Source organism: Pristis pectinata, chromosome 2, assembly GCF_009764475.1.
Source record: "Pristis pectinata isolate sPriPec2 chromosome 2, sPriPec2.1.pri, whole genome shotgun sequence".
Taxonomy (NCBI): domain Eukaryota; kingdom Metazoa; phylum Chordata; class Chondrichthyes; order Rhinopristiformes; family Pristidae; genus Pristis; species Pristis pectinata.
This window is the reverse complement of record NC_067406.1, coordinates 88,009,878-88,031,142: the sequence shown is the minus strand read 5'-3', so window position 1 is coordinate 88,031,142 and position 21,265 is coordinate 88,009,878. Positions and strand designations below refer to the sequence as shown.

Here is a 21,265-nt window from a genome sequence, read left to right as displayed (position 1 = left end):
CAGGTGTTTACAGTTGTTGTTCTTCATCTCCAAAGATGGATTTTTAGTTGAATCCAGGGAGGGAGCACAAAGTTGTAGCAATTCCCACCAATATAAAGGGGGGAATCCACACAAATAGCTTGTGCTGGTTTGAATCTGGCGAAGGGATCCATTTATTTCAGTGGAGGGGAATGGCTCTGAGGAATGTATAAGCTGACTAATATTCATGTTAGATGGGGAAATATGATATATTGCATTGGAACATGATCCAGTAAAAAGAGATGGCATGGTACAGGGAGTTTCTCTGACAGGATGTAGGCGGCAGACCAGGCCAGTGGCATCCGCCCACACTGGCTGGGAGATGGGGAAGCTCCCTTATGTGGCTTCAACTGGACTGGTGGGTTCATGATGGAAATCAGCCCATCCAAATTAGAACAAACACATATCGAGGGGACAGGAAAGACTGTGTTTCTTATGTGGTGACACAGTTCCATAAGGAGGGTTGGCATGTCCAGTGAACCAGACTAACTTCTGTTTTACATCATATTACCCCAACACATTAGAAGAAGCACAAACGTTATCCATTTTCACTTGGACAAGAAAGGTATTTGACACAACCTATGAAGTAGCCGGGGTCCTGAATGAGGATAATATGCCCCAGAAGATGTCCATTCTGGGTTCATCAAGCAATATCATGGTTCTGAAATCACCACGTACAGATGGAATAGGGTGGCACAGTGGGACAGGGGGTAGTGCTGCTCCCTTATGGCTCCAGTGGCCCAGGTTCTACTCTGACCTTGAAAGCTGTTAATGTGGAGTTTACACATTCTTTCCATGACTGGGATGGGTTTCCTCTGAGTGCTCCTATTTCCTCCCACATCCTAAGGATGTGTTGGCAGGCTAATTGCTCACTGTTAATTACTGCTCTTGTGAGTTAATGGCATAAAGAGTTGATGGATATGTGAGAGAGAAAGTTGCAGGAACACAGGGAAATAAGGAGAGGGTGGGTGGTGTAGACCTCACAGAACTGAATAATCTCTCACTGTGTTGTTATGTGTACAATAAGTTAGACCCTGGTATATGACCATGCTGATCCCAAATATGGAATGGGGAACTTTTGTCAACATTTGTATGTTTCCCCTGTGACTGTATGGGTTTCCCTTGGGTGTTCCTGTTTCCTACAACATCCCAAAAACGTGAATGTCTGTTGGTTAATTGGCCACTGTAAATTGCTCCTGGTCTGTAGCTGAGTGGTAGAACCAGGGGGGAGTTGATGGGAATGTGGGGAGAGTAAAATAGGGCCTGTTTCTGTGCTGCATCCCTCTTTATGATTCTTCCCATTCTTGGAGCAGAATCATAATTTGTTCTGTGTTTGGGAACTGCCGGCTGTGCTGTGTGCAGATATAAGTGCCACTGTGAAATATTGAAAGCTACATATCAAAACCAAACAAAGGATGTTATCAAAATCATGCAAGAATTTAATTTCATTTTATAATCGTGCTGGTACCAGACAATAAAAAATACTGAAACACCCCAATTAGTGACTGGCCACAGAAAGCAAGGCAGGTACTTCAGGAGAGTTTAGAAATGGTAATGGCTTTCTTGGATGGGTTACCTAAGGCCAAAATGGGGAACTGTAGTGGGGCCTTTGGACCCAGGGATGTGGCAGGTAGGGTTAACATGCATAAACAATGTAAAAACATATCGTAAGGTGAAAGTATATTTCTGCCACACCAAATTTAGATCTGATTTGTGTAGATCAGTTAACAGATCTACAGTGAAACCAAAAATAAACAAACAAATAGCCCACTGGTATATTCTCTTGAAGATAACTTCTTTTCACTGGAGTTCATAGGATTCAAGCAGGACAGCACGGGTGGAGATATGTTGGAAAGATTTAATTGATCTGTGGTTAATAATTATGTACTGACTGAGTGTTTGAATCAAAGGAATATTTTGTTATGATTGGATACTGACCAGAGACAGTGATCTTCAAGGTACATGAGGGAAAGAGGTGGATGATCATGCATCATCTTTGTTAACAGGTGATGACTGAACCCCCATATTATTGAATTGTTGTACCTCACCTTCAAATATGTAAAAAAATGCCTTGCTTTGTATAATCAGGCGAGAGTATACCATGGGCCCCTCTCTCTCCGACAGGTGAAAGATTGATCAATAATATTTTGTTGTTTGAGCTGAGTATGGACTTGTGTAAGTGCTTCTTTCACACCACAATAATAGACGTGGCTTTTTTTTTACCTCTTCCACTGCACAGGATTCCAGCACCCCACAGAAGACCCTGCTGACATGCAGACTGCCACCCTTGGCATGAAGCTCATCATGAACTGTAAATTCCTAATCAGGGAGTCACAGCAGGTAATGCTTTGACAGAAGTCACTGCTGACCATAAACCCTGGGACATTGTTTTGCAGTTCTTTGGGCATGGGAAATTTATGTGTATAGACTGGATCCCCTCTCAACCTCCACTATTCCAAAGAGGGGTTATTCTCCTTGGAATAAAGGAAATTGAGAGGGGATCTGATAGAAGTATTTAAAATCATGATGAGTTTATTTAGTAGATAGACGTAAAACTCTTCCCACTGGCAAGGCAGGACTCAAAAGACACGAACAACTGAAAGTGATAAGATGAAAAATATTTTTGCACAGAAAGTGGTTATCAGCTGGGATGTACTGCCAGGAGGAAGGCAGTTGAGGTAGATTCAATTATGATATTCAGAAAGGATCTGGATAAGTACTTAGAAGGAAATAAAATTGCAAGGCTCAGTGGAGAGGGCGGGGAGTGGGATAACTTGTATTGATCTTGCAGAGTGTCGGCGTGTTCTCAAACGGTCAAATCACTTCAGTTCTTGTGGTAATTTTCCTGTGATTCTGTAAAGAGTTCTGTTCGATGCTTATGCAATCCTTTCAGAAATGGTTTGAGACTGAAGACTTTATTGGGGAGTGATTTCCTGTTCAAATCTCACTTCCAAATGAACCCAGCCAAAGTCAAGCAGCAGCTTCTAGGTCTGCAAGAATCCTGCCTGTAACCAGCATCCAATTGAAATGAGCTTAAAAAAGGACAATTTATACTGCACGTTACCCCCCACAACCCACACTTTCCCCCAACCCCCATCATTGTAGGGATGAAACAGCCTAATTAGCTATTTGTAAAGGGATGTCTGGAGAAGAGAACCCAACAAAAGAGAAGCCAACAAACTTAATAGATACAATACAGCAAAGCTAATAAGAGCCCTTTCCGCTACTCTTACCCACTACACCCATGCCCACCCTCAGGAGCTGGTCAGATGCCCAGTGAATGTACCCGGCATGACATTCTAATGTAAATGAAACCCTTGATCTACTTTAAATTAGGCATCAAGACAACGTCCTTGGGTGAAAATTCCACCCATTGAGTCTGGACTAGAAACTGCCACCATTCAATTTCTCTTGGAAGTCAGAGTACATTGTGCAATCAGCATAACAGTTTGCAGTGTAACGAATGAAAGATTTCTCCTGTGCACTATGTATAATCAAGTTCTAAAGCTGTTTATAAAGAGTGTGCTTAAGATTTCATAAAACATAGCCCTCAAAGGAAACTTTCTACCTCCCTCAATGTTCATTGGAGGCACTTCAATTTTATTATATTTGTTTTTAATCACAAGGATATACAGAAGTGTTGCACTGTTAATGGAAATGAAAAGAAGATTATTTGAGGGAAAGCTGTTTGAATATGAAAAGAAATGAGCCTTCTGCTGAAAGTATATAGATTACCATTCATATGAGACACACATGCACAGTCAAAAAAGGATGTTTCTCATAAAATTTGAAACAATTTCAACAGGGCTACATAGTCTTAAATGTACAAGCTAAGCAATTATTTATCCAGTACCTTGTGCATAATTTAAGCTGCTGTACTCTTTTTGAACAGACTTTAAAAGTTGTACTTCTGCACAACAATATCACCACAGAATCAAGTGAAATTTTTGCAATATTTTAGATCCTCTGCTGTATAACCAATGTGTAGACTGTAACCTGAGTGCCAAGGAGTAATACGTATACTCAGAACACTACTGCAGATGAAAACAGTTGCTTTTTCCTCTGGTATCAATTTTTGTTAAGTTGTATTGTCCGATTGTTTAAACGTGTAGACTCCCAGGTCAGTAAACTAAGTAACATATAGATGTAATTTGGAACTCACAGTGAGAAAAGCAAAACTTTTTTGTCTCTGTTACATTTCTTGTGTGATTTCTCTGTTCACTAATTGGCCACAATGTTTCTCACTGCAGCCAGTGGCTCCAATTCAAAATTATTTTAATAACTGAGGTGAAAAAAAGGCATTGTGGAAATGCAAGTCTCTCCTCATCTGTCTACTTTTATCTTTCACTTCTTTTCATTTCTTAAAACTGACAATCCGGCACCTAGGGACTTTGGTGGTGCCAGACTGATAGATTTTCTGGACCATTGCATGTTACCCCTATTAATATCTCAATCCACTTTTAATTCACTATTTTTTTTAGATGCTACACAGTAGCATAATAATGTTTTTTTTCAGTTGAGTTTAGAGACAGCACAAGAAATGGGGCTCTGATGAGTTTAAAAGGATCACTGGATACAGGGCCCCAGTAAGTTTAAAAGGACCCATGGGAATGGGGCCACAATGAGTTTATAAGAAAATTTGTAAGGAATGCTGGAATCAGGGCCGTGGCATGTTTATAAGCAGCATGGGGATGAGGCCCCAGTGTGTCTAAAGGGAGCCGGGAAGCATCACCTGATGAACCAGATGCCTTACCATGAGCATTTCTGAAGAACCGGACATCAGGCTAAGTTTTATTGTATTTTCTGGGATGCTCACCGCATGGACATGTATAGGTTAAGGGTATTAATTGTTAGCTATTTCTGTAGGCTGTGGAGGACTTGTCCTTCAAGTTGGCACTTTGGGATAATACTGTAAACTGCACATCTTAGGAAGCTGTCAGCATGCACAGTTTGAATGTTCATCTTATGTCTGAATGATAGCATAACTAGAAAGTCATGCAGAATAATTGGCACAGAGCAATGAAGCAAGGCATGTATTCAAAATAGTTCAGGTGCTGGAAATATGAAATAGAAAGCGCTGGAATTACTCAGCAGGTCAGGTGGTATATGTGGACAGAGAAAGGGTTAACATTTCAGGTTCTGATGAACGGTCATCAATCTGAAACATTAACAGTTTCTCTCCCATAGACGCTGCTGTTTTTTTTTAGGAACCAGCATAACAAAACACAGCAGAACAGCAACACTTATAACAGTCACACTGTTTAGAGGATACTGGGCACAATTGAGCTGGCTGGCTCAGGCCAGCAATTTTGAACAGAAGCAGCGACGTTCAGCCTTTTGAATCACAGAAATGCATGCTCACATTGTGATTCTATGACTTATGGACAGATTTGTGCCCAAAATTTCAGCTCCCCTACTGCAAGGTCCTGCTTGCTGGGACTCCTCAGCATCACACTGGGGAACTGCTTCTTAGATCCTGTGCCATGGCAAAACCTGCAACAGGACCCAAGACCTCTTTGTTTTCAATGGGACTTGCAGAGGAAGAGGCAAGGTTATGTTTTTAAAAATACTTAACATGTACTTAATATAATACTTTTACTTAATGTTTTCAATCATATCTGTTCATGTGTCTTTTTAATTCCTTTTTAAAGCTTTCTTAATTTAATAATTTTACCTTTTAATTATTTACTTCAATTTTAATAGTTTATAACCACCTCTGAATGTCAGAAACATTTAAAAACTATTACAATCAGTGGCAACTGTCACAAGGCAAAGTCCCATCCCGAGCTCTACCTTCTGCCAAAGGCAGTCAGGGGTATTTCGCAAGCGGGGCCTTTGCATTACACCACCGGAGCCCTGGTACCAACCCAACTTCAGTGCTGGACTTGAGGGTGCAGATGGCCAGCATCTGACCCAGTTAAGTGGAAGTGTGCGGGATCCCAGGTGGCATTTCTGAGCAGCAGGCCCGATCAGCATAAACCAGCCCGTTCTGCTTAACCAAAGTTATCAATCACATAATATCCGAATTACACTCCATCCTTTGTATCATTAGTAAATTATCCCCCGACTTTTAGGCAGAACATTATATATAAGGTTTCTTTATTAGTCACATGTACATTGAAACACACAGTGAAATGCATCTTTTGTGTAGAGTGTTCTGGGGGCAGCCCACAAGTGTTGCCACACTTCCAGCACCAACATAGCATGCCCACAACTTCCTAACCCATATGTCTTTGGAATGTGGGAGGAAACCAGAGCACCTGGAGGAAACCCACACAGACACGGGGAAAACGTACAAACTCCTTACAGACAGCAGCCGGAATTGAGCCTTGGTCACTGGCGCTGTAATAGCAGTATGCTAACCACTACATTACCGTGCCTGCCCAGAGTAACCTTGTGGCAGAACTGGAGATCAGCAAAAACTACAGATGTAAGTCTGAAATAAAAACCTGATAATACTGGAAACACTCAGCAGATCAGATAATATCTGTGGAAAGGGAAACTAAATTAATGGTTTATGTGTTATTATGTAGTTATAATAAAGAACTACAGTTCCCAGTAGGCAACGCAAGGGGTCACATTGGGGAACAGGAAGTGGCTGTGGAAGAGCGGGAAAGCCAGCCAGCCTGTCTGTTGCAGCCAGCCTGTTGTTGTTATTTCAATAAATGTTCAGATGTTAAACCCATGCCAAGTTTGTCTCTTGATGAAGAACAAACATAACAGTTTCGATCAAAGACTCTTTGTCAGAATTGGGAAAGAGAGAAAACAAGTTAACTTTAGGTTGCAGAGATGGTGGTGGTTGGGGGGGGGGGGGAGCAGGGGAGGTGATGAAAAGCATAAAGGGAACATCAGCTTTTATCCACATGAAAACCAAGACCTCACCCCATCAGAGATATTCCCTTTGTCCTATCGATCCCTTACCTACCCTCCCTGTAACTTTAAAACCAACTTGTTTAACCTCTTTCCCAGTTCTGACAGTCATTAACATGAAACATTAACTCTTTCCACAGATGCAGACTAACCTTGTGGTACCAGTAACAGCCTTGTCAAGCTGAAAATGACCTACTCATTTCTCTATCCTTTCTCCGGTCCTCTCCTCTAATACTAATGTATTACTCCTGAACCCTTGACCTCTAGTTTTATCTGACACCTTTTTATGTGGTATCTTATCAAATGCCTTTTGACAATCCAGATATACTAATATTCAAAGGTTCCCCTTTAAGGACTAAACCCACAGAATCTGTTAAATTTGTCAAATACAATTTTTATTTCATAAAATCTTGCTGATTGCCTAATTATGTCCTGTTACCATGTCCTAAATGGACTCCAGCATTTTTCCTACAAGATGTTAGGCTTGCTGCTCTGTAGCTTCATAGTTTTTCATTCCTTCCTTTCCTGAATAACAACATTACTTTTTGCTACCTTCCAACTTGCTAGAATTATTCTAGAATCTGGAGAACATTGTAAGATTGTGACTAAAGCAGCCACTATCTCTTTAGTCGCATTCTTTTAGAACGTCGAGCTGCAAGGGATATGTTAGCATGCAGCCTCCTATAACCTCCCCACTATTTTCTCTTTAGAAGTACTGATTACTTTCATCTAAAGGTCTGATTTTCCTGTTCTTCTTCCCTTCCTCTGAGCATGTTCATTTGGTGGATTACTCCTTACAAATGCGGTGGGACCAATAAAATGCTATAGAGGTGAAAATAAATAGCTAACAACTCTGTAAAAACTTGTGACAGCCTGGTAGTAAATAAGAAACCCAAAATAAATTTATGAGAAGTGGCAAGAAATGACCTTAAGGTACTTGAAAATGTATGGATCTATAAACTAACACTACTCTGCCCAACCCCCCACCTAACCCCACTCAACCCTCACTAACTTAAACAAACATTAGCAAAGCCAAGGGTCTTGGATAGGTAGGGAACTTGATAGCCAGCAAGAACAGGCAACAGTGCAGGGACCTTCTTTGGCCTCTGAGTAATTTGCTGGGGCTTCCATCTGTAGTGGATGAGAGCGTCAGACTTCTATCATAAGTCAGATCATATCATGAAGCTAGACTCAATCTTCCAGAGTTGAATTACATGTGATTTCGTGGTCTGACACAAAAGAGTATTCCAGACAGAAAAATAATTGTATCGTGAAATCACGTGATACACACAAAAAAAATTAAGTCAGCAGCTGAAGGAGCTCCACCATTGGTTTTACTCCTCCAGACCAAAGACTTAAACATGCCAGTTGCTTTGTGACTTTAACTTTTGAAGCCATTTCTACCTTCCTCATTTAGGACAGTTGGACAGAAAAATACGATTGCTGGAGGTAAATGGTAAAGGTCCATTAGAGAGCTTCTGCCATCCCAAAAGTCACATGATACAATGATAAAATGATATTTAACTAAACATGACTGACAAGAAATTTAGAAAAGACACAATGACTACCCCAGTTTTGGAGAGCCCTGGGAATTCAGGGGCAATTATTATTCCTATAACATGCTTCCTCTACCGTTTAATATCTCAAAGTACCCATCCTATATTCCAAAATGTTATTTTATCTAAATTGCACTTGGTCTGTCTGGTCCATGGACACAGAGTAATATGTAGCATCCAACAGTTACACTGCCTGAGAACACCTTTATCAATGCAGAACAAGTACATTTTAAAAGTTTAGCTCCTTACTTTTTAATTTATGTTTTGCTCCACATCCAGTGATTGCAGAAAAGACATGTAATACAATGAGCCATTTACCTGCCAGTAAGTAGCTCAAAGACAAGTATTCCCAATGACCAGAAATCCACACCAAAATCATGGCCTTTGTTCAGAATGATCTCAGGCGCTACATATTCAGGTGTTCCACAAAATGTCCATGTTTTCTGGCCTCTGCCAATCTTCTTAGCAAATCCAAAGTCAACCTGAAAGTAGAGGATCAATAAACTTTATTCTTCTAATTATCGGCAATATCTATTCAATCTATGTAATAAAATGGATGCAAACTTCTGAATTCTGCAAATGTAGTCAGTTCAGGATGGGCAAGAACATCCACTATTAATCTTAATGAACTTTATGGCATTGGTGGCAGTTTATTTAACATGGCAATGACACCTGATCTTGTACATGCACAACAGTAAATAGAGGCACGTGAATTTTGCCAGGTTATTAAAAAAGGGTTGTGGTGATTTATTTTGAACTGCCTAGTTTTATTGAAGGATCCAGTCTATTATTCTCACTGAATCTCAAAACAAGACCAGTAAACATTCCAGCAATCTTGCATGCCTGGTCCTGACTGATGTACCACTGCTAATCTGATCCTGGATCCTTCTGACGGCCAGTGATATGGGAACTCCCTATGTAGAGGGTACCCTACCTCTGTTCCTCCAGTGCCACTGGTGTTCCAAGAGGCTAGCAGAAGCTCTGCTTTTTTTAAGGGATCATGGAACCTTCTAAATCATGCGAACAGTGTATCCTGATCCTGCCATAATTTTTGCTGGAATTAGCTGTGACTGTTCTGAACATGCTAAGGAATTGTTGTCTAGAAATTAAACTTTCGGCTTATTTGGTGTAGCCACCAGTATAATAAATCAGTAATCAGTCATTGGAGCCTGGATGATCCAAAACAGTCCGTCACATTCTGCCTTCAGGTCCATCGTGCTAATTTTTATGTCCCCTCTGACACCAACTTTTATCGATGCACCATAGAAAGCATCCTATCTGGATGCATCACGGCTTGGTATGGCAACTGCTCTGCCCAGGACCGCAAGAAACTGCAGAGAGTTGTGGACACAGCCTAGTGCGTCACGGAAACAGCCTCCCCTCCTTGGACTCTGTCTTTACCTCTCGTTGCCTTGGCAAAGCAGCCAGCATAATCAAATACCCCGCCCACCCGGGTCATTCTCTCTTCTCTTCTTTTCTCTTTTCTTCCATCAGGTAGAAGATACAGGAGCCTGAGGGCACGTATCACCAGGCTAAGGACAGCTTCCACCCCACTGTGATAAGACTATTGAACAGTTCCCTTATACGATGAGATGGACTACGACCTCACGATCTACCTTGTTGTGACCTTGCACCTTATTGCACTGCACTTTCTCTGTAGCTGTGACACTTTACTCTGTACTGTTATTGTTTTTACCTGTACTACCTCAATGCACTCTGTACTTTCTTTTTCAATCTTTTTATTAAATTTCAAATTAAATTTCAAATTAATATACATAACAACAGTGATTATACACATGATGTGAAGAGATCGGGATGACAATAATAACAGTTGACATATACACTCACAGGGAGTAAAATATATAATCGGAACCTCCCAATCTCTTACTAAGTGAACATGATATAAAAGAATTTGAAAAGAAATTTAATTATATGAAAAGAGAACCCCAAATTTTAAAAAAAATAAACAAAAGCAAACCAAAAACTTCAAAAAAAAAGCTGGACTGTTATTTCTTCGGTTAAAAAAAACATTATTATGTCATTAGCTCCGCTCCTCTGTATCCAAAGGTTATTGAAAGGTATTCAAGAAAGGTCTGCTTACATCATATGGAAATACTGAATAAATGGACTCCAAATTTCCTCAAATTTAAGCAAAGGATCAACAGTACCACTCCTAATTCTTTCTAAGTTTAAACATGTTATAGTTTGAGAAAACCATTGAAATGTGGTAGGAGGTAAAGGATCCTTCCATTTAAATAGAATGGATCTCTTGGCCGTTAATGTAACAAATGCAATCATATGACAAGCTGAAGTGGATAAATGGCCGGAATCCATCCTTGGTAACCCAAAAATTGCAGTAATAGGATGAGGTTGTAAATCAATATTCAATACAGTTGAAATAATATTAAAAATGTCTTTCCAATATTTTTCCAAAAGAGGTCAGGACCAAAACATGTGTGTCAGGGAAGCCACATCCGAATTACATCTGTCACATATAGGATTTATGTGGTGATAAAAACGGGCTAACTTATCCTTAGACATATGGGTCCTGTGAACCACCTTAAACTGTATCAAAGAGTGTCTAGCACACATTGAAGATGTATTAACTAATTGGAGAATTTTCTTCCATGTCTCTATAAGTAAAAGTATCTGGAGTTCTCTTTCCCATTCATTCTTAATTTTATCAAGTGTCTCTAGACATATTTTCATAATCAGATCATAAATTATTGCTATCAAGTCCTTCTGATAAGGATTAAAACCCTAAATTTTTTCTGTAATTTCAAGTTTATGTGGTATCGTAAAAGTAGGTAAAATAAGTTAAAAAAAATTTCTGATTTGTAAATATCGAAAAAAATGTGATCTAGGCAAATTGTATTTATTAGACAACTGTTCGAAAGACAAAAGACAATTATCAATGAATAGATCACAAAAGCATGTTATTCCCTTCATTTTCCATAAAGAAAAAGCTAAATCAATTCTGGATGATTGAAAGAAAAAAATAGATTGGATAGGACTTGATAAAATGAATTTATTCAATCCAAAAAATTTACGAAATTGAAACCATACTCGTATTGTATGTTTAGTTATTGGGTTAATCATTTGTTTACTCAATTTAGTAAGTGCAAAAGGGAGTGAGGCTCCTAAAATAGAAGCTAATGAAAACCCTTGCACAGACTCACACTCAAGATACACTCATCGGGGACATTGAATTATATCTAAATCTTGCGTCCAAAAAATTCAATATCTAATATTAATTGCCCAGTAGTAAAATCTAAAGTTAGGCACAGCTATACCGCCATCTTTTTTAAAATTTCTGTAAATATTTCTTACTTAGCCTTGGGTTTTTATTCTGCCATATATATGAAAGAATTTTAGAATTAATAGTATCGAAAAAGGATTTCGAGATGAGGGTTGGAACCGCTGGAATAAATACAAAAATTTTGGTAAAATATTCATCTTAACCGCATTAATTCGACTGATCATAGAGACAATGGGGACCATTTTGTAAACAATTGCTTAACATGATTGATTAAGGGTAAAAAGTTAACTTTGAATAAGTCCTTGTTCTCCTTGGTAATTTTAACACCCAAATAACTAAAATAATCAGTCACTAATCTAAATGGTAATTGCCTATAAATTGGGACTTGCATATTTAATGAGAAAAACTCACTCTTATTAAGATTTAATCTATAACCAGAGAAAACACTAAACTGAGCAAGCAGTGATAATGCTGCAGGGATGGATTTCTCAGAGTTAGAGATATAAAGCAACAGGTCATCTGCATATAGTGATATCTTATGCATCCCCTTTCCACGAGTGATACCAAGTATGTTAGAAGAGTCCTGAAAGGCAATTGCCAAGGGTTCCAAGGCAATATCAAATAATAAAGGACTTAAAGGGCAGCCCTGTCTAGTGCTTTGAAAAAGCCTGAAAAAGGGGGATCTCTGATTATTAGTAAGTATTGAAGCCAAAGGTGTATGGTATATCAATTTAATCGCGGATATAAAATTTGGGCTAAAATTAAATTTCTCAAGCGTGTTAAATAAATATTCCCATTCGACTCTATCAAACGCCTTCTCGGTATCTAGTGAGATAACACATTCTGGAATTGTAGATGAAGGGGTATATACAATATTCATTAACCTCCTAACATTAAAATGCAAATAGCGATTTTTAATAAATCCTGTCTGGTCATCAGAAATAATTTGTGGAAGTACCTTTTCCAGTCTAGAAGCCAATATTTTGGAAAAAATTTTGGAGTTCACATTCAATAAAGAGATGCACATTCAATAGGATCTTTATCCTTTTTAAGAATTAAAGAGATGGTTGCTTCATAAAAGGATTGTGGTAATTTACCTGCTGATAGGGCATCTTTAAAAATTTTACCTAACCAGGGATAGAGAAGATCAGAAAAGGATTTTAAAAATTCAACTTTATATCCATCAGGACCAGGGGTTTTACCCGAATTCAGTGAAGAAATTGCTTTCTTTTCTTCCTCTGAAATGGGTGCATCTAATATTAAATGTTCATTAGGTGATAATTTCGGAATCTTCAAATTCCTTAAAAATTCATGCATTGATGTAGAATCCTCAGGAAATTCTGATTGATATAAAGAAGTATAAAATTCTTGAAAAGATTTTTTAATTTGATCATGGTCCACCGTGTAATTACCATCTCATCTACGAACTTTAATAATCTGACATTTAGTCGAAGCAGCTTTCAGTTGGTTGGCCAATAATTTACCAGATTTATCACCATGTATATAAAACTGACTCCTAGTTTTGACTAGTTGATTTTCAATTGGAGATGTTAATAATAAACTGTGTTGCAATTGAAGTTCAATTCTCTTTTTATAAAGCTCCAAATTAGGAGCATCAGAGCTTTTTTTATCGATTTCTTTTAATCTTATCAACCAATGTGTGTAATTCATTATTAGTTTGTTTTTCCAATCCAGCAGAGTATGAAATAATTTGACCACGGATATAAGCTTTAAAGGTATCCCATAATATCCCACTGGAAATTTCTTCCGTAGAATTAGTTGAGAAGAAAAAGGGAATCTGTTCTTTAATAAAATGAACGAAGTCTAAATCCTGAAGTAAAGAAGAATTGAATCGCCATTGTCTGGTACCAGAGGCAACGTCCACTAATTTGATTGATAGTTTCAATGGTGCGTGATCAGAAATGGCAATTGCTGTATCATACTTACAGTCAATAACAGATGGAGCTAATTGAGAGTTGATAAATAAGTAATCAATTCTAGAGTAGTTATGATAAACATGAGAAAAGAATGAAAACTCTTTATCATATGGGTGTAGAAATCTCCAGACTTTTAAAATTACGGAATCAACTAAGAAGGAATTAATAAAGACAGCAGATTTGTTTGGAAGTACTTGATTTGATGCAGATCTATCCATCGAAGGGTTTAAACAACAATTGAAATCTCCACCCATAATCAAAGTATATTCGTTTAAATTTGGAAAAGATGCAAATAAACGTTTAAAGAACTCAGGATGATTCACATTAGGTGCATAAACATTAACCATTACAACTTTTTTGTTATGAAGTAAGCCAGTAATTAATAAAAATCTACCATTCGGGTCTGAGAGTGTTTCATGATGAACAAATGAAATTGAGGAGTCTATAAAAATAGAGACTCATTTCACCTTTGCTTTTGAATTAGAATGAAACTGTTGACCCCTCCAAAATCTAAAGAAGTGCTGATTATCCTCTCTCCTAATATGAGTCTCCTGAGCAAAAATAATCTGAGCATTCAGTCTATGAAAAACTTTAAAGATCTTCTTCTGCTTAATTGGATTATTTAAACCATTCATATTGCATGAAAAAAAATATGGTGTGTAAAGCGTTAACCTTGCTGCACAGGAGCCTCATTAATAGGAAGTGGAAAAAGAGTTCAAAGAGGAGCCAGATATGACGACAATTCAGACATATTTGTACTTCTAAATCAGTCCAGAAGAAGAAAAAAACTAAACTAAAAACAACCCCACCCCCACCCACAAAAGCCCAAAAACTGGCCAATAGACAGCCAGAATGCTACTCACTAAATCCCTTAACCCCACCTCTGTTGGTGGCAAATCTCTAAGTTAAAAGGAATGCAAACCACCAGTAGTCAAAACATGAAGATACAATTCCCCAAAAAAACATTTTGGAATTATAAACAGGCTTGCTGAGAAAATTCTACGCAGTCAAAAATACTGACAGTCGACATTTTAAAAATACAATCTTACTATTATTTCAAAAGAAAAAAAGCAATCAATCACCCAGTCAGATTCTTAATTATTACAAAAATAAACTGTTAAAAATATTAAAGTAGAATAATATAAGGGAAAAAAAGAATTGTAAAATAGAAACATGATAAGTATCCATGTTCCAGAACCAAACACGAAAGTGTTAACAAAGGGCAGAAAAAGATCTCCGGACTTAAAACGTTCAAATCTGTAAGTTAGTTATTACCTTGTAGACCAAATAGGTATAAAAATCAAAGAATAGCACATTTATTAACCATCTGAAGTCAAAAGTTAATCTTTGAGAAATTGTTCAGCTTCATTCACGGAATTAAACTACTTGTGTGATTTTTCAGGGAGTACAATCTTCAGGCAAGCTGGGAATAGCAATGCAGGTCGATACTCCCCTTGATAAAGTCGCAATATAATCGGTTTATAATGCAATCTCTCTTTCATAACTTCTGGGCTGTAATCTTCAACCAGACAAAACTTCCAATCTTTATATTGGATTATTCCTTGATGACGAGCGATTCAAGTCAAATTCTCTTTAGTACTCACATAGTGAAATCTCAATATTACTGGCCGTGGTTTTTGCTCTGCCGGGGGTTTTGGTCTTAACGCTCTGTGAGCACGATCAAGTATGGGACGTACAGAGAAAACTTCAGAGCCAAACACATCCATCAGAAGTTTGGAAAAGAATTCAATAGGATTACCAGTTTCAGCATCTTCGCGAAGGCCAATAATCCTCAAATTGTTCCTCCGACTTCAACTTTCTAAATCAATAATCTTCTGTCTTTGCTGTTCCAGTATTTGGGTGGTCGCAGTTAAATCCTTTACCAGTGAGCTTAGTCTATGATCTCTCTCTTTGCCAGCTTCATCCAGTTCGGCAATTAATTGCTGTTGTTTAACATTTTCCTGTTTAAGTGTTATTAGTCTGTCTTCAATCTCCTTTAACAGCGTTTCCAAAGTGGAAAATTTCTGATCAAGTTTTTTTATCCAGGAGTTTAGAAATAGCTTCCAAAGTAAGTTGAGGATCTCCATTCCCCTTGCTTTCAGCTGCACCTTTAGCTCTGGTGTTCATTTCCGGCAATTAAAAATCAAAATTCAATCTTATAAAAGTATTATAAAAGTCTTATTAGGGGGTGGTGTACAAGAAATTAAAAAGTGAGTGGAGCAGTGCCAAGATGCAACCTACTCCATCTAGCGCCACCAAGAGAGTCCAATGCACTCTGTACTAAGTCAATGTAACTGTACTGTGTAATGAATTGACCTGTACGATCGGTGTGCAAGACAAGTTTTTCACTGCACCTCAGTACAAGTGACAATAATAAACCAATACCAATACCAATGAATAAATGAATCTCAGCTCCAGGTACTTAAATGGCTTGCTAGAATATTTCTGTTGGGTGGGACCTTATTTAAGGAACTTAAGTATGCCTTCAAGGGCTGACACCTTGCTTTGAATGCTGTGCAGCAAAATGTCAGGAGCTGACTTGATTGTCATGTTGATGGAAATCAGCCTTGTTTCCAGATCTAATCCATTGTAATGCTACTTTGCACTGGATTTTGGCCAATTTGTGATTTTTTTGCAGGGTAGCCAATCTGACATTATTGCTAAACTAAAAAAAAGTACAATCCAATTTCTCGGGAATTATGCTTAATCAAGCTCCATGGTGCTAACATTTGTTGAATACATTATTTTTCCTCCAAGCCCTAAGCAGTGCAAATCAGTTTGTGGAGGACTATCTTCAGTGGCCTGCTAGGCCAGGCACTACTGAATTAGCCTTATATTGTGGCATGGGAACCATTAGTGAGCCACTTTCTAGGGGACTGGCTTCCCAAATTGATAACCAGTTGAGCTTCCATGAAAATTTAGCCGGTCTGATAGACTTCCTGCCCACTAATGACTAAGTTTTTAAAATTAAATTCCACATAGTGTCATTGCAGAATTTGGATTCATCACCAATGCATTGTTAGCCCAGCACCACATTTGCCCAAGTAATTCTTAGGAATATTATTTAATACCTACCAACTTTATGTATCCCTCAGTATCAAGCATCAGGTTCTCTGGTTTCAGATCCCTGTACACAACTCCAATATGATGCAGGTAATCAAAAGCTTCTGTCACACACGAAATACAAAATTTTGAGGTGAACTCGTCAAAGCAACCTCTGCCACAGGAAGAATGCATTGAGATATTGGGTCAGTGAGACATGTAAGCTAAGAATGAATTCAACTATCAAAATTCACAAGGGCCACTTTAAAAAGACAAGTGCAATGTTTTTTTTTGTGCTGCTATTAAATCAGCTCACCTATCCCTAAGAATGCTCCAGATCTCTCCTCCAAGGCAAGCCTCCAACAGCATGTAAACGTACTTGTTATCTTTAAAGCTGCGAAACAATCTACAATAGCAGAATCGGAGAAAACCAATGACATATAGCTTAAGGAGCTTGCTCAAAATCTGAATGGAAGTTCAATAGAGTTTATATATTTGGATTCAGCATATTAAACATAGTTAACTGCAAACAGTTGCAGCAATAACATTAACTGTTGCCAAATTCATGCTTGGAATTAATATAAAGATAAGGATCTTTTTACACTGAAGGTATTAGTTTTGCATGTGGTTAAGTATTTACGGAGAGCAATAATTAGAATAGTGGTGAGATTTTAATGTTAACAAAGAGCTATTTGTTCTAATGATTATTAACTAATAATGAAAATGTAACTATACATATACTATTTTCTCAGGTTCACCAAAAATCAAAGGCTCTGAATTATCAACAAAATTAACACATTAAGGATAAGCATTAAAAGAATAACATTTGGGATTATGACATCTATTGCATTCAAGAGAATCATGATTGATATGTTTTAATTGACTGCAACCTCTCTGGACCAATATACAGTATTTGTGCAAATGCATGTTGAATCCAATTTGTACCTCTATTGTATTCTCATTTACTACAATGATTTGGATATTTCAAGCTAGGTTTTCGGGTTTTCTGCTGTAGGTCAAGTGAGAGCAGGATGACTGCTGGCTCCATGATAACGCAGCAGAGTTAGATAAACCAGCAGGATTAGACTTTGCTTGTTGTTGTCCTTGCTGTTGTGCATTGATAGCCCAAACTACAATGCAAGAGTAACATTTACATCTCATAAGGCAACCTATACATATTGAATGGAATTGAAATCGTCAATGATCCATTGTAAAAGCATTGATGATGTCAGCCAGCAAATCCATGACCCAGCTAATTTCTACTGGACTGTGTTTCCCTTTCCTTGTTGTCGTGTGATTCACCAGCAGATGAAAGATGGAAAATGGTCAGTGACAGTTCAGATCTTCTTGAGAATGCTGCCAGAAATGGTCACACACTCCCCTACATCACCATCAAGTAGGGAATTCAACCACTTAATCCTTCATTGCAAGACAAATTCCTGATAAAATAGCCAAACATGTTATCTCTTACCCAAACATCACCCACTCTAGGTACTACTGGCATGGGGTCTGCTATTGGCTGTGCTGGAAGTAGGTCAAGAGATGGCCTTCCTTCCCTTTATCTTTTTCCTATTCTTAGGACAAGGTCCCAACAACTCATGTAGACCTACAAATTTTATATTAAATACTTAGAATATATCTTCCCCTTTAATAGCTTCACCTGTTTCCTTCTGGAAAGGGAACGTGTTCCACTGGAGCACCACTCATTTGGTTTAAAGATTGCAGGTTCGTCACTAATCATGAAATGAGATTTTGATCAGCAGCATTATTTTCCTTTGTGGTGAGCGAAGAAGGCACAGCTGATGTTATTTATTACTTTCATTCCCTTAAGAGCAGCCATTTAATATTTATTTTACACGGTTTTGAAAGTTCAAATATTATGCTCTTGATTAATTATGAATGAACCAATTTCCAAGTTCTGACTACTCTTACCTCCTTTTCATTCCATAGACCAAACCCTTGACCTTTATGATCAGAGACCACATTCTGCTTTATGTTGAACTCACCCCAACCACAAGTAATCTCCAGCTGTTAGTTATTAAATAAGGCAATTGTTATGGCCAAATGGCTTTTGCGAAAGACAGCCAAAGCATAACTTCAACAATGTTATCAATAATAGTATCCACATTTATAAAATTCGGAATTTTAACTCTTTGAATACCTTCAAGGAAATGGTCTATTTCACTGCCATGGATGCAGGGTGTTCACTGAAGCCAGTTTGTGCTTTCAAAGTTTGCACTAGATTTCTGATAATACTTTTACCCCAGTGACTTCAATAACATGCTCAGGTCAGACCTCAACACACAGACTGGAGAATAGCTAAGGTATTCTGGTCTCTAAAGTCAGCGTTTAACTAAATAATGATTGACTTAAATTTACATAGATTCTAGCCAGATCTAAAATGACCATATACATAAGCTTGATGAACGCAGGTCACCCTTTGCTTTTAATGTGCAAAAGTAACATTAGAATAGTATCTGTTTAATTAATATATAGTGTTAAAGTTTAAAAAAAAGAGAAAATAAAGAATAGCCTGAAAAAAAAGATAGTGAGAACAGGAGTAACCAAAACATTAATGTTACATTTTTATTTATTCAGTCACAGGATGAGGGCCTCATTGGTTGGACCAGCATTTATTGTCCATTCCTGAACTTTGTGGCCAGTTGCATCATTCTGGAAGGCAATTAAAGAGCCATTCACATTGATGTGCATCTGGAGTCCATACAGCCCAAGCCAAGTAGATTTCAAATTAGTGATTTCCTATCATTAATATTATTGCTAGGTCCTTATTTCAAGTTTATCTAATTACTTGAATTTAAATTCCCCAGCTGCTGCAGTCAGATTTGAGCTCATAAACAGAAATATACAATCAAATCCCCTAGATATGAGCTTATTAACTTAACCGCTTGTCTACCATTCCCTAATAACGCAGGAAAAATGTTCTGCCTTATTCTGGCAATTGTTATTTTTCATTAAGTTAAAAATCATTTTTCACATTGTTATTGGAGGCAGAGCTCCCAGCAATCTACTAATTACAATTCAGCAGTCTGGCCAGGAAGCACGATCTGCTCAAATCAGAATTTCAGGTACAGAAGTAGTTACTTTGGTTTTGTGAGGTCGATGCAAACAAAAAAGTGCTGTTTTGCTATCACCTGTTTTATCTCATAAACACAAATAATCCTTCACATATCCCATCACTCGAGTAAATTATCATCAAAAATCATGAGAAGTACATGTCAAAATTTCCATGTCGAAATGTTCTAGGAAACAAGGTTTCACTCAGACTTGGGAAGTTGTAACCCACAATGTGATCAACATTGCTCGACTTATTGTTCCGCTCTTGAATCCTTTGCTTATAAAAAGCTCTGATCTATGAAAAACAATAACATTTAGTCTGATTTTTCATTACAAACTGTAAATAGTTCCTGCTTGTCATTGCAGCTGAGATATAAATGTGATGCCAGGGCATAACATCAAAGTACTTCTCAAATCAAACCAAAATGTGGAAGAGAAAGTATTTCAGGTACTACCTGCTATTCAAACTCATGAGAGCTATGGGATGGAAAGAAATTGTTGCTACAGTTTGCTAATGATACACTTCAGGAAAGGGGGTGGTGCACATGCACCTGTCTACATCAACACTGCTGAAGTTGAGAGGGTTGAGAGCTTCAAGTTCCTAGGAGTGAACATCACTAATAGCCTGTCCTGGTCCAACCACGTAGACACCACGGCCAAGAAAGCTCACCAGCGCCTCTACTTCCTCAGTAGGCTAAAGAAGTTTGGCATGTCCCTTTGACACCAACTTTTATCAATGCACCATAGAAAGCATCCTATCTGGATGCACCATGGCTTGGTATGGCAACTGCTGTACCCAGGACCGCAAGAAACTGCAGAGAGTTGTGGACACAGCCCAGCGCGTCACGGAAACCAGCCTCCCCTCCATGGACTCTGTCTATACCTCTCGCTACCTTGGTGAAGCAGCCAGTATAATCAAAGACCCCACCCACCCGGGTCATTCTCTCTTCTCTCCTCTCCCATCAGACAAAAGATACAGGAGCCTGAGGGCACATACCACCAGGCTCAAGGACAGCTTCTATCCCATTGTGATAAGACTATTGAACGGTTCCCTTATATGATAAGATGGACTCTTGACCTCACAATCTACCTTGTTATAACCTTGCATCTTATTGTCTACCTGCAATGCATTTCCCTGTAGCTGTGACACTTTACTCTGTACTCTGTTATTGTTTTAACTTGTACTACCTCAATGTACTCTGTACTAACTCAATGTATCTGCACTGTGCAATGAATTGATCTGTACGAACAGTATGCAAGACAAGTTTTTCACTGTACCTCGGTACAAGTGACAATAATAAACCAATACCAATACTCTTTGTTGATGGTGAACCTGGCTGTGGAGATTTATACTCAGTACAATATTGCAGCTGAGATATAAATCTTAGTCGTTTAGTTACAGGGTTAATCTTAAAGGTTAGTTGTAGACTGCTTTTCAAACAAAGTAAAATATCTTAAGAAATGTTTTAAAACTATTTTTGCATATAACTAGCTCACACAACAGAACT

General features: G+C 38.1%; 1 protein-coding gene across 1 annotated transcript in view; it reads right to left on the bottom strand.

Moving 5' to 3' along the window:
* prkg2 (protein kinase cGMP-dependent 2) overlaps nucleotides 1-21,265 on the bottom strand; it is a 67,300-nt gene that overhangs the window by 10,719 nt on the left and 35,316 nt on the right. Inside the window, exons 12-14 of the mRNA XM_052040620.1 lie at nucleotides 16,999-17,088; nucleotides 16,716-16,857; nucleotides 8,763-8,926 (exon numbers count right to left, since the gene is read on the bottom strand). Of these exons, the coding sequence (XP_051896580.1) occupies nucleotides 8,763-8,926; nucleotides 16,716-16,857; nucleotides 16,999-17,088 (396 nt within the window). The remainder of the gene's footprint in view (nucleotides 1-8,762; nucleotides 8,927-16,715; nucleotides 16,858-16,998; nucleotides 17,089-21,265) is intronic.